General features: G+C 45.5%; 1 protein-coding gene across 1 annotated transcript in view; it reads right to left on the minus strand.

The window, feature by feature from the left end:
• The window catches only part of CDHR3 (cadherin related family member 3), a 65105-nt gene extending 51598 nt beyond the window's left edge, over nt 1–13507 (minus strand). Inside the window, exons 1-2 of the mRNA XM_042915418.1 lie at nt 13418–13507; nt 4289–4491 (exon numbers count right to left, since the gene is read on the minus strand). Of these exons, the coding sequence (XP_042771352.1) occupies nt 4289–4491; nt 13418–13463 (249 nt within the window). The 5' untranslated portion in view covers nt 13464–13507. The remainder of the gene's footprint in view (nt 1–4288; nt 4492–13417) is intronic.
• Between the last annotated feature and the right edge of the window lie 626 nt (nt 13508–14133).

Here is a 14133-nt window from a genome sequence, read left to right on the forward strand (position 1 = left end):
CCACGGAACACTTAGATCACTGTTTAACACTGAGCAAGCACCCAGCAAATGAGAGCCAGAAACCGTGCGGTGAGCATTTGTCCCCCAGAGCAGCTCCCTCTGTCATGACCCATTCTGTTTCCTTGATTTAGACCCGAGCTTCCTGCTAAGCCCGGAGGCCTCTCCTGAACCCCAAGCTTGAGCAGATCCTTTACCACAATATTACCTACTGACAGCTCCGTGTCCTTGGGAACTAGCTCTGATTCCCCAGAGGAAGGAAACAATACAGTCAAAGAAAGAGTCCAAAATACTACATTTTGGAGTCAGAGGAACTGGGTTGCTACCAACACAAATAGGGGAGTTGTTTTTGCTGTTGCTACCAGCATTTATTAAGTGTTTACATGCCGGGCTCTTGCCAAGCCATTTTGCCGAGTATCTTATTAAGTCGTGGCAACAACCGCAGGTTGGTGAAGGTTCCCCGTGTTTCACGGGTAAGGAGACTAGGCCAGGGAGGGGAAGGTGCTCCAAAGGTCATTGCTGGGAGCAGTGGAGCCTCCATTTGGTTGCAGACAATCTGGCTGCCGAGTTAGGATGAAAGACAATGTTTGGTCTCAGGTATGTTAAGTCTGAGGTCATTCTGGTCAAAGCTCAACAAATTTGCTGGTGACAGTGGGTGAGGAAATAGGAGAGTCTGGCTGAGAGAGAAAGAGGGGCAGGTGCAGGCCTCCACACGACCTCAGAACAATGCTTGCATGCCTGCCCGGCTTCTCAGAACTATCCTTCTTCTTCTTCTTTTTAATGTTTATTTATTTTTGAGAGAGAGGTGAGAGAGAGACAGAGAGAGAGAACAAGTGGGGAAAGAGTAGAAAGAGAGGGAGACACAGAATCCAAAGCAGGCTCCAGGCTCTGAGCCATCAGCACAGACCCCAACGTGGAGCTCGAACTCATGAACCGTGAGATGATGACTTGAGCCGAAGTCGGACTCTTAACTAACTGAGCCACCCAGGCGCCTCTCAGAGTTATCCTTCTTGCTGCTGTTATGGGAGAAAACTCCATGACTAACAATTGGCCACATGTGGCCAAATGGGGCTCTGACATCTCTCTTGCTGGGCAATAGTGGGCCAGCGCAGAGTAGGGACTGCGAGCTAGGGTTCTTGGGCCAGCTTGCCAGATCCCAAGTCTCAAGTTGGCCACCAACTAGCTAAGTGAACCTGGGCACACTGCTTGGCCTCTCCATGCCTCCGTGCCCCACCTCTAACATGCAAATAATGGTAGTACAGCACTTATGGTCCTATTGTGAGTATTACAGCAATGAATTCACAAAAAATTTAGGGGGATTCCTGGTATATGATAAATGCACCATACACATGAGTTGTTATCATTAGAGCATTGTCACAAATCCTCCTTGCCTGTCCCCTGTCCCCAGAAGTCTCAGCAGCTGTGTTTGAAAGTAGAGAGGCCTGAGCTCTGGTGTGATTCAGAGGTCACCCTCCGAAAGCCCTGTACAATGAAGTCCCAAGGCCAACGGTAACCAGACCTCTGGACCAGAGACCCAAAAACCTCACCATTGGACTTCTCCTGCAGACTGTCCAGTCAGCCCAAGGAGGAGTCAGGTTCTACTGTGGTGGTAGCTCTTATGAACATTTCGGGTAGGAGAAAAGGATTTTTTTTAATGTTTATTTATTTTGAGAGAAAGAGAGCATGCATGGGGGAAAGGCAGAGAGATGGGGAGGAAAAGAATCCCAAGCAGGCTCCATACTGTCAGCACAGAGCCCGACACAGGGCTGGATCTCATGAGCCGTGAGATCATGACCTGAGCCAAAGTCAAGAGTCAGACACTTAACTGACGGAGCCACCTAGGCACCCTGAGAATAAGATCTTTTTGGAGGGGATAGTTGATGCCATTGGGTGGTTTCTGGGGAGAAGCAACCAATTCTTAAGAATAGCTTCAGGACTTATGAATGCGTGGCCGGTCCTAGTGCTGGCACAGAGTCCAGGAGGGCACCAGGGCTGGGGCAGTCCCCTGAACATTGGAGCCCACATCAGTTGAGGTGCTAATAAAATTGCCATTTCTAGAGTTCAGGAATAGGATGGAATTCTTCCTTGACTGGTAGCCCTGTGTGAATCCCATCAAACATGGAAAAGGTAGGTATTTCCACCTGATTTGGGGGCTTGCCAAAACAGCAACAATGTGCATGGCAATGTAAGAAAAAAAGCCTAAGATTGGTGGTCAGGTGACCTGAGTTAAGTGCTTATTTCATCTTTAATGGCTATGTCATCTCAGACAATTCAGTTAAACTTGCCGTCTCTTTATGATCTTAGTTCTGAACTGGAATAAAACATTTTACTTTTATTTGTTTGATGTTTTTTTTAAAGAGAGAATGCAAGCAGGGGGGATTTAAGGCTCCACACTCAGCAGAGAGCTCAATGCAGGGCTCGATCCCACCACCCTCAGATCATGTCCTGAGCTGAAATTAAGAGTTGGATGCTCAACCAACTGAGTCACCCAAGTGCCCCAGCAATAAAGCACTTTAAACAGTGATAATATCAGTGTGAGTAGTAACATCAAGAGATCAGGATGCATATCTGAAGCAGCACAGTCACCATCATCATTAAAGGCAATAGACTATCGAGGCTAAGGGAGGGAGCTCTTAGTGGGAACAACCCAGATGTCTGTCAGTTGATGAACAGATGGGCAAAATGTGGTCTGTCCAGATGGTAGAATATGATTCAGTCATGAAAAGGAATGAAGTACTGACACACAATACAACATGGGTGACCCATGAAACTTTTTTGCTTCAGGGAAACTGGCTGGTCATTAAAGACCACGTACAATGCAAATCTACTCAGAGACAATGTGCAGAATAGGCAAATCTGTTAAGACAGAAAGGGATTAGTGGGTGCCAGCGACTGGGGGAAATAGGAAAAAGGGGAGTGACTGCCGATAGACTAGGGGTTCAATTGGGCGTGATGGGATGTTCTGAAATTAGATTGTGGTGGTGGTCTGTGAAATGCTAAAAACCACCGAATTGTACATTTTATTTTTTATTTTTATTTTTTTAAACATTTATTTTTGAGAGACAGAGCGGGGGAGGGGCAGAGAGAGAGGAAGACACAGAATCCAAAGCAGGCTCCAGGCTCCGAGCTGTCAGCACAGAGCCCAATGCGGGTCTCGATCTCACGAACCATGAAATCATAACCTGAGCCAAAGTCAACCACTTAACCCACTGAGCCACCCAGGTGCCCCCTGAATTGTACATTTTAAATGGGTGACTTCTATGATGTACACATTATATCTCAATGAAGCTGTTTATAAGACTAGTCAGAGATATAAAGTCAGGCTACCTGGGTTCTAGCTTTGGCTCAGCTACCTGAGAGCTGTGCAACCCAGGGCAAGGTATCTCATATCTCTGTTAAATTTTGCTTCGGTTTCCTGCATCTGTAAAAAGGGCTAGTAATATAAATAAAATCATTGGGTTGTTGGAAGATTACAAGAGTAAACACATGTAGAACAGGTTCCACAGTGTCCAGCCAATACCGCATGCTGTGTAAGTGCAAGCAATTGGCAGGGCTTATAGGAACAGATGAACAGCAGCTGTGGAAGATGAACCAGATGTCAAGGGCCAGGTAGACAGGGCAGGTGAGTCACAGAACCAGCATCTGGGGCCCGGGAATGTATACTGGATACTGAGGTGAAAACTTCCTGAATGGGGTGCTGAGAATACCGTATTCCTGCACTCTGGCCCTCAAGTCATGGCTCTTGAATGTGAATTACTGAGTCTAAATTATCCACAAGGAAACAGTCACATAGCACAGCTGCCCATTTAGACTTGGATTTCTATGAAGGGTGTGTTCTTCCATATTAAATAAGTCTCCTCATAGATTTCCTTCTGAAAAATCACAGAATTCGAGAAAAGCAGCATCACCGGACACAAGTTCATCAACGCCTGGCTTTTGAGGAGACGAATACCCAAACTATGCCACCCAAAGAATTTAGTTACTGTCAGTACACTTCTAACACCTGATATCAAGTAAGGGCGGTTGGCAATAAGAAACAAGACTTTTATTTGTAATAAATTGGGCATTTGGTCACTGCACTGGATTGAGTGAAGAAAGAAGGTCCCAAGTGCTCTGGGGCATCTAGCACAGAGGGCTTTACGGTGCCCCAAACAGCCCTTGTGGATCTTACTAGAGGAGAGATTGAACCAGGGAAAGTGGAGGAAATGATCACTGATCTGGAATCCCATCCACTCTCAGCTTCAGGACCCCTCTTTGTGGACAACTCCCCCTGGGAGTGAGATGTGCTTGCCTCAAAGTCGGTGCCTGACAGCCAGTTCACTTTGAAGGCATCAGTGAGGGGGCTTGAGTTGATGATCAGGGGAAACCCTGGGGTCACAGGTGCCAGCGATGCTGATAAATTCACAGAAAACTTGTGTACTGAAGTCTCAGGTGGAGAATTCTCAGCCACGTTGCTTGTAGCAGGCAAATGGATTAGGCGTAGTGCTTCTCTCCCTGTGGGTTTAAGAAGGATGCAAAACAACATGAACATAAAGCCTTGTGCTGGGAAAAAGGACTTAACAGCTAGCTCTATGGTTTCAACTCGTAGCTTGGGGCAACGATGGAACCTGGTCACTCTTGCCAGGACTGGAAATGGAAATGTGAGATCTTCTGGGAGCCAAGAAAACCACCACAAAACAACCATGAAATCTGCTTTTGTCATTCTGTAAATAAAGCTGCCGCATTTCTCTTGTCTCCCCACACCCCTTCTCTTTTCTTTGTGAAGGGCTAGAGAAACAGAAACATGATGCCTTTGGAGACGGACATTCACTTGAAGGACCTAGTCCCATCATGACTCAGGTAGTTTATAAGAGTTTATTTGCCTCGTCTGTGTCAGTGTTTGATTCAGAGGTCATCAAAAATGGGGCGATCATGATTGGCAAGCCCCAAAATCATGTTAGATCTCCTTACATCTGTAAGTAATCTCCAGGACAATTGTTTGTTATTGTTGGATGCTGGGGGCATCATGCAGAGAGGGTCAATGAGTACATCTTGATTGATACATTAACTCCCATTTCACAGACAAGAAAACATGAGACTCGGTGAAGGCGCATGCATTGCCTTGGACTGCACGTCAGACAGGGACTTTGACAATTTAAGAGAAAGTATGCTTCTTCCAGGAAAATCCTGGGACATTCTTAGGTCTCCTCGATACTCTGCAAGATCTTGCCAATATAGAGGAGACCAGCAGCTCCTGCTCTTTCATGCTTCCATGGTGATGCTTACTCAGGGTGTGTGTGTGAGGCGGGGGGGGGGGGGGGGGGGGGGGGAGGTGAAAATTGTCCTGCCCCAAAAAAACCCACGTTCACTCAGAACCTCAGGATGTACCTGATTTGGAAATAGAGTCTTTGCAGATTAACTGGTTAAGAGGAGATCATTCCAGATTAGGGAGGGCCCTGACCCACCAAATGATGTCCTTATAAGAAGAGGACAGAACACAGAGACACAGGAGGAAGAAAAGCATGTTATGCTAGAGGCAGGAATTGAACTAATGCATCTACAAGCCAAGGAGAAGCAAGCAAGCACCAAAAGCTAGGAAGCACACATGGAACAGATCTTCTTCAGAGTTTCTAGAAGGAACCAACCCTGTCCCCACCTTGACCTCAGACCTCTGACCTCCTGAACCATCGGCATTTCAGTTCCTGTTGTTCTAAGCCATCCACTGTGTGGTAGTTTACTGTGACAGCTCTAGGAACTCAGTACACTTCTCCAGTTGCCAAATAAGTGCATAAGGTAAAATCCTTTCTCTCATTTACTCCTCGAAACAATCCTCTCGCATAGGCATTAATGTCACCATTTTACAGATGAGGAAACTGAGCTGAATAATAACAAGTAACAGAACCAAACTTTATGCTGAAGCCCTACTTGTTAGCCAGCTTCCTGATCGTGGCCACCTTTAGCCCTGGGAGACGAACCACCTGGAATTCTGGGAAGAAGTACAGGGGGCAGTAAGAGGATCAGTCCTACCAAAAGGTGTACAAGTTCTAGAAACAAACCAGCCATGGAAAAATGCTGGCTTTTGTAAGAGAATGTTTTTATTTCAAAATTGGGGGCGGGGCTTCAGAGAAGTAGATGCAAATGTAGGAAAAATGGAAATATAAACATACTGATACAAGCTTTCATAAATCTAAAATCATTGGGGTGCCTGGGTGGCTCAGTCGGTTAAGTGTCCGACTTTGGCTCAGGTCATGATCTCACGGTTTGTGAGTTCGAGCCCCGTGTCAGACTCTGTGCTGACAGCTCAGAACCTGGAGCCTGCTTTGGATTCTGTGTCTCCCTCTCTCTTTCTTCCCCACTCACACTGTCTCTCTCTCTCTTTCTCTCTCTCTCTCTCTCTCTCTCTCTCTCAAAAATAAATAAACATTAAAAAAATTAAAAAATAAATCTAAAATCATCTTAGTTTAGAGACTAAAATACATTGTACACAAGTTATTTTTGATTGCAGGATTAGCCAGTTTTATGGACAAGGACTGTGCAAAGGCTCAGAAAAAACAGCTGAGGTTTAGGGTAACATGGTTATGGATAGATTTTTTTAAAATCTGTCAAAATGACTTTAATATTATAGCATTCTTGTAATAAAAATTCGGAGCAAGGAGTACCTAAATGGCTCAGTTCCTTGAGCGTCCCAACTCTTGGTTTAGGCTCAGGTCATGACCCCAGGGGTCAGGGGTCAGGGTCAGGTCATGGAGCCTGCTTGAGATTCTCTCTCTCTCTCTCTCTCTCTCTCTGCCCCTCCCCTCCTCTTAAAAATGGAGAGCAAAATAGTAAGCTTGGAATATTTAGAGGCAAAGAGTTCCCAAAAATAGTTTTTTTATTTAAAAAAAAATTTTTTTTAACGTTTATTTATTTTTGAGACAGAGAGAGACAGAGTATGAACGGGGGAGGGTCAGAGAGAGAGGGGGAGACACAGAATCTGAAACAGGCTCCAGGCTCTGAGCCATCAGCACAGATGCCTGACGCGGGGCTTGAACTCATGAACCGCGAGATCATGACCTGAGCTGAAGTCGGACGCTTAACCGACTGAGCCACCCAGGCGCCCCCAAAAATAGTTTTTTTAAATGAGCAAATTAATCAATTGCTTTGGTGCTTAAGTTATTTTAGGCATAATTCCCTCTTGCTCTCTTTTCCCACAGTGGAAAATCACCAGGGCCCCACTCCCCATCCCCAGCTGTTCACCAGTGTTTCCTCTGTTCAGCAAGACAAGGGTAGTCCTAATAAGTAAAATGAAAGGTTGCCAATTTCAAGGGACCCCACCCCCCACCTTCGCCTGCTCCTTCCCACTCACCCCAGTAACCTGGGCCTCTCCAGTCAAGAGGAAGGAAGCTTCTGCTCGTATTTAAGCAAAGCTAGAACTCCCTCGGTTTTTCTCCAGAGCAGCCTGCAGTTAGGGTGTGCCCAAATGAATAGACTGAAAACAAGTAACCACTTGCTTTTTCTAAGCTCCTACTCATCAGGCATTGTGTAGGCTTTCCTGCCTGATCTCAGCTGTTCTAAACACAATCCTGCCATGTAGGTATTACCATCACCATTCTGCACATCTGTGATCGCACTCAGTAAGGGGCTGTGGCAGGCCTGGATCACTGCCTCTGGATCTTCTAGATGACAGATGGTACATACCAACTACAGACCGTCTGTCACGTGCCCATCGGGTGACCATGCACATAAGGCACCATGCATCATGATGGTGCTGGGGCCTGGTAAGAAATTGGCCCCTCCACCCAGATGTTAGATGTGGCGATGCAATCTGTAAGAGGCTGTTTGGGGGAACAGCATAAGGAATCGTGCTGGGGTATTAGCTTGACATGGGCTCAGGGTGTGAGAGGCTTGCTAGGTGCCACTCAGGGCTTTCCACAGCCTTGCCCTGAACAGGCAGCTTACCATGGCCACCAACCTTGGCGCGACTCCTTTGATGAACTGAGAAGGCCGGTCAAGCCATGCTCTTCAAATATCTCCCACTGATATCATTTAGTTTGCTTTGCAGAGAGTGTTTCCACTGATCTTGTTGTGTTCATTTTAACTTTGATAAGCCCTGGGTTCTGGAAACTAATTCCATGAAAGAACCAGCCTTCTAATCCCAGGCACCTGACTCCAAGCACAAGGCTCTTTGCACAGCCGCACACTGCCCCCTCCTATTTGTAGAGCTTTCATACTCCTCCGTGAATGGTCATATTTTACAAGGTAGTGAGGGAGATATTTTGAAGGGGGAAGGACAGAGGGAAGGTTAGAAGCCAAGGAAAGGCTCTCCCTAAGACACCACGCGCTTGCCTTCTGAAACTGGTCTTCCAAACTTTCTCTGGCGGTCTGAGCAAGAAAGAGGCTTTAATGGAATTTGACTTACACATGCATCTTAATTAAGGATCAAATTAGAATTGCTTGAAGCGTACACTTTGAAAAAGAAAGAACACACAGAAGATTTATTATCAGTCACCGAGCCCACTGAAACATCTTGCTTGGGGTTGGGATCTGGATGGATGATGTGCTCACTTGTTTCGAAATGAGCGAAAGCGCTGCCTTGCCAGATATGGACCAACAAGGCCTCCTCCTGGAAGCCGTGTTGGAATAATTAAGGCCTCTGCAGCCTCAGTTGTGGGGGAAGAAGCTGGCCACCCTGGGCCTCCGACACCAAAGTAACCGTGTGGTTCAGGAAGCATGGGTGATGCCATCTTCTCCCTCCAGGAACGCAGCTGCTCTCACAGTGTGATTTCAATACAGGGCAGTCCTTGCCTGAGACCGTCACTCAGTAAGTACCTTTTCTTTCTCTCCACTAGCTAATCAAAATGGTAGGGAGAGAGATCAAGGAGTGTTGTGAAAAAAGAATGAGATTTGGAATCGGAGCTCTTGCTTCAAGTTTGAGCTTTGCCACTACTTAACGTGTGACCTTGGGCTGGTCCCTTAACTTCTCTGGGGCCCTCTGTCCGCTTCTATCTCTCAGGGCTATGGTGCTGCACTAATGGTAGCCATTAAACAGAGTTCAATTGCTAAACAAGACTCATAGAACCCGAGAGAGAACACTTGCAAATCTACAGTTGATTACAGAAAAAAGAGGCAGTATAGCAACAACATTAAGTGAATATCTGCACCAGGACTAAAGGTGGCCTCATGTCTTGAGGATCAGAGAGGCCAGGCACCAGTTTTTTTCATCCTGTTTTCCCTAAGGGTCATAACAGAATGCACTTGCTCAGATCAGAGACCACTGACGTATCTAATGATACCTCACAACCTGGGAACCCCAAATAGAGTCTCCACTGGACATTTTTCTATTCTGTTGGTCATGTAGGCACCATCTTGTTATATAACCAGCTTCCACAACAGGGCCTTCCAAGCCAGGTGCAAATCATCAATCTTACTGTTGTCAATAAACAATGCTTGCAGGCCCATACAAATAATTCGGAAACTCCCAGGACCTGTGGGAGCGGCACCATTAATCAGTGTGCTTCTTGCCTTGAGCAGAGGTCAGTTTTGTGCAGGAACTTCAGTGAAGCAACTCAGGATAATTCCAGGCCTACTAGATTTCACTCTCACAGCAAAGATATCATACACTGAAAATGCATATACTCGCCAAACCATCAAGCATTATAGAATATTGTTTCAGTATATGCAATGTCTTCCTGTGCCTTTAATTTCCAAGATGTATACCTCCCTAGGTGGGATTCTCACCTGTCTTCTTTGGGGAGCTGATCCATGCCAAGCAAGGCTAATAATAGCAGGGAGCCCTGAATAAGACACAGAAGAAAAGATGGTGACTCTACTCGCGATTCTGGAAATTACACTGGGCCATAAGTAGCAGGAGAAAGATGTGTGTGTCTCAGAGCAACCCTCTGGTGCTGGCCCGAGAAGGGCTGGTTTCTGGCAAACCTCTTCCAATTCCATGGGGGTGGAAATACAGATGGATTCCAGAGACTAAGTTCTTGAACTTGAGAGATGAAGACAACCAGATTGCCATGGGAAGGAGGTAGGGGGAGTGCCGAGAGGAGGAACACCTTTTGTTCCTCTGAGGTTGACTCTACACAGGAAAGTGATGTTACAGAAGAAGTAGAAGCCTTTTACAATGTTTGTTGGTTCCCATATATCAGATTGATCAGCCAACAGAAAGACTTTCAGGGGATGGGCTCCATGTTCCTGCCTTTTGAAATGATGAGAGCATTAATAACGAAAGGTTGCACCCAGTTCCTCAAGGATCCTGAGACAGTGAGCCTTGGTCCTCTTTTTGACTTCCCAGCACTGCCTAGCACAAGATCAGGAGCAATGGCCAGCCTGGGGGGTCTTCCTAGAGAGACATGAGCTAGCCTCATGCCTGGTGCTCTGCAGAGAAGAATCAAGTCAATGGCACTGTTACCTTTTTCATGTTCATGTGGATCTTCCAGCTACCAAGGAACCCTTCTTTCATTAAACACCCTGGAATTTTTAATCCCCAAGAGAGTAATACAAATATTACTTCCCTTGAAGAACTTTCTCAAATGTAGACAACTTTCAGCGGGCAGTGGATTTGAATACACAGAGGAACCCTTGCTAAGTCCTCCAGCTTCAGGAATGGCGTGTGGTCCTTTGGTACTGATAGAACCCGAAGACTGTTTCATCTCAACTCTTTTCCACCGGCGTGCTTGGGAGGTTTGTCTGCTTTATGTTCTCGTGGGGCTTTCCTCTGTAAGCCATTGCGGGAGTGTGACACTGTAACATCTGTAGCATCCTGAAGAGAAACTGTTTGATTTCTCTCATCTTAACAGGGGGTGGGAAGGACAGAAGCTAATTTAAATGACAGTACAAGCAGGCATCTGATCTAAATTTCTGTGTTGTAGGGGAAGGTATCAGTAAATGTGTGTGTGGGGTGGGGGGGGGGGAAGACCCAGAAAGGGATGATGATCCATGAAAACAACAAATATTTATTGGATCCCTTATATATGTATGTGACATGCGGGGACAACAGAGCAGTAAGATACAAAACCTGTTATTGCAGGGCTGACATTCCCCTTGAGGAAACACGACAGAAACATAACGGATGAATTCTAGAATAACTCATACTACCTTTTGTTAAGCACTCATTTCGTGTGGGGCACTGTGTTCAAACCTTGGCATACATCCCACGTGTGGGCAAGAGGAGCTCCACGGTACAGTGGGAAGAGTACCCACCAGGAGTCGGGGTAATCCAGGTGGGCTCTCTGGAGGAGGTGGAGCTTGACTTGGGTGTTAGAGGATGCAGAGAAGTTAGACCAAATGAGAGGAAAGAGGATATTGTTTGAGATTATTATGGTGATGCCTGCTTCCAACACCCTGAAAGCAGGTGCCAGTGTGGCTGCCCCCCCCCATGTGACTCTAGTGTTTGAGAGGGAGGATAAGAATCGGGTTCTCAGACTCACAAAAGAAGGTGAGAGGGAAATAGTCTGCATCACAGCAGACCTTCCAAAAACCAAGATTTTCCCTTTGGAAGCAAAAGCGTGGTACAGTGCATGGTCTTTTGGAGATGGGGGTGGGGTGGGGGTTGAGTGTGGTTTTGATAAGAAATTTCAAGTATTTATTGCAAACCTTTGTGATCTGTCCCTTTCACACATCCAATAATAAGGTTCCAAATGATCATATCCACTATGAGACATTGGGTTCTTACTAAATTCACTCTTTCCTCAATGGCAATGTCACCTCTTAACTCAAATGATTGTGGTCCTAGAAGCCTATATTTCTGGGAAAATCTCAAATGTTTACTTCAAGTGAGAGTCTGAGCTGCTCAAGATCCAGCCTCACAGTCCCTCTACCAAGTAGAAAAGCCCAAGATTCAAGAGGGTTCAATTAGAGGAAACCCAGTCATTTATTTATGTTATTAAAAGACCAAAAAGGAAAGGTAAATGGTCATTTCCATAAATCTGGAAAAAGCATTTGATTTAAAAACTATTTTGATTTAGAAATAAATACCTGAAAAAAGAATAAAAGTTATCTCCTTAACATGTAAAACATTTCTGTTTCACGCCGAAAGTTAACATCATCCTTAATGGGGAATAAGACAAGAATGTACACTCTTTTTTTTTAAGTTTATTTATTTTGAGAGAGAGAGAGAGCACAAGCAGGGAAGGGCAGAGAAAGAGGGAGAGAGAGAGAGAGAGAGAGAGAGAATCCCAAGTAGGCCCCGAGCTGTCGGTGCAGAGCCTGATGTGGTGTCCAGTGTGATGAGATCATGACCTGAGCTGAAATCAAGAGTCAGACACTTAACTGACTGAACCACCCAAGCACCCCACTTATCATTGTTTAACAACAGCCTGAAGGTACAGGCCTGGTAATTAGATAAGAGAAATAAATACAAAATAGAAAAATAGGCAAGGAAGAATATAACTGTTGATTATTTTCAAAACCTAGAAAATGCGTGAGAGTCACCTGGAAAACCATTACAAATAATGAGATACGTCATTAGTAGGGTTCGATCCATTGTACAACAATCAGTTAAAACATACAAGGGAAGATAAGATTCCTTCCACAAATACAGAAAAAGGAGAAGGAAAAGAAGAACTAGAAGGAAACATAATCATAATCAGAATGTGCAAGATCCCTGTGAAGGAAATCTTAAAATAATCTGGAGGAAAACAAAGACTTAAACAAGTGTCTAGAACAGTTGAACAGGAAGGCTCACGTCATACGTAATAAGCACTACCATTTACTAAGCATTTGCCACTCCTCTCAGTGTGTTCCTGCATAACTCATCAAATATGTAAATTATCCCTAAATTAATCTGCAAATTTCACATGATTGAATTCCACACATTCTGCATATACTACCTATTCAAAAATAAGATTTAATTTAAAAAGCTCAATTTCCATAATCCAAGCTGACAACATTAAAGAGATCACCCGGGATTCTTGAAGCTCTTGAATAAGGAAGAGGGACTACAAGAAGCAGTAGGTTCAATCCTTCGTGCTTCATCCGAAGACATTGTCTTTGCTCAAGACTAAGACAATGGCCCCTTGATACCTCAGTTTTCCCATAGGATGATCTGCCAACTTCAAGTTGCCCCCACAAGACTCCAGAGAAAGGCCAGAGTCTCCACAAAGACTGACTTGACATACGCACAAAGCTCTGCAGTGAAAACCATTCTTCCAACCTTACACCCTGGAAGGACAGGCACAGGCCAGTTACCAAGGGGAGAAAATGAAGTCTGCACAGAGACTAGACTTTAGTCTAGACTGGAGACTAGACTGTAGCTTCTTTTGGTGCGCCCCCTTCCCAGAGCACCTGCCCAGCCTCCTCGGGCTCCCCGTCATTGCATTATCTCGTTCACCAGTGCCAATGAGCCCACCATTGAGCAAGACCTCCCAGATGCAATTTCCTCCTCGGGGACGTTATCACTCAGTGGTATCATGCAAACAGAGAGCAGCCCAAACAAGGGACAAAATGGAGTTCCTACCTGACATGGCATCCAGGAGAACCAGGAGAAAAACTGCCCCCTGCATACTGGATAGTTCACTTCTGTATGCACTTCCAGGATATTACCCAGTAGCTGAATCCCGCCCGAGACCCAACATTTATTCCAAATGCCACTCATCTTCTCTTCCTGGCTTTGTTGCCATGTGAGAAAGCAAACAGGCTTTGGTGGTAGCTTGGGGAGACTAAACAGCACAGGACTGTTTGTTCTTTGATTACCTGCTTCTGTGACCGCATGGTTACCCAAGAGGCCAACCAGCCGGCCCTGGTGAGCTCAGAGTCCCTCTTAAAATTCTACACCCACCGTGTGTCTTGACAGAGAGCCCAAAAGAGAAGTGGAAAGAGCAAAGAAAGCAGAGACATAGAGATGATGCTAAAAGCTGGGCATAAGCATAGACATCCATGATAGTCTCAGCCGCCCTATAACCAGATGTCTTATCATTCTTTTTCTTTTTTAATTTTAAAAATTTTTAAATTTTTCTTTTTCTTTTGAGAGAGAGGGCAAGCAGGGGAGGTACAGAGAGAGAGGAAGAGAGAATCCCAAGCAGGCTCCTTGCTGTCAGTGCAGAGCCCGACATGGGGCTCCAACTCATCAAATTCACAAACCACGAGATCACGACCTGAGCCAAAGTCAGACACTTAATTGAGCCACCCAAGCTCCCAGGGCATCTTGTCATCCTTGGAGGCAAGGTAGTGAAG

This window comes from Panthera leo, chromosome A2 (assembly GCF_018350215.1).
Source record: "Panthera leo isolate Ple1 chromosome A2, P.leo_Ple1_pat1.1, whole genome shotgun sequence".
Lineage (NCBI taxonomy): Eukaryota > Metazoa > Chordata > Mammalia > Carnivora > Felidae > Panthera > Panthera leo.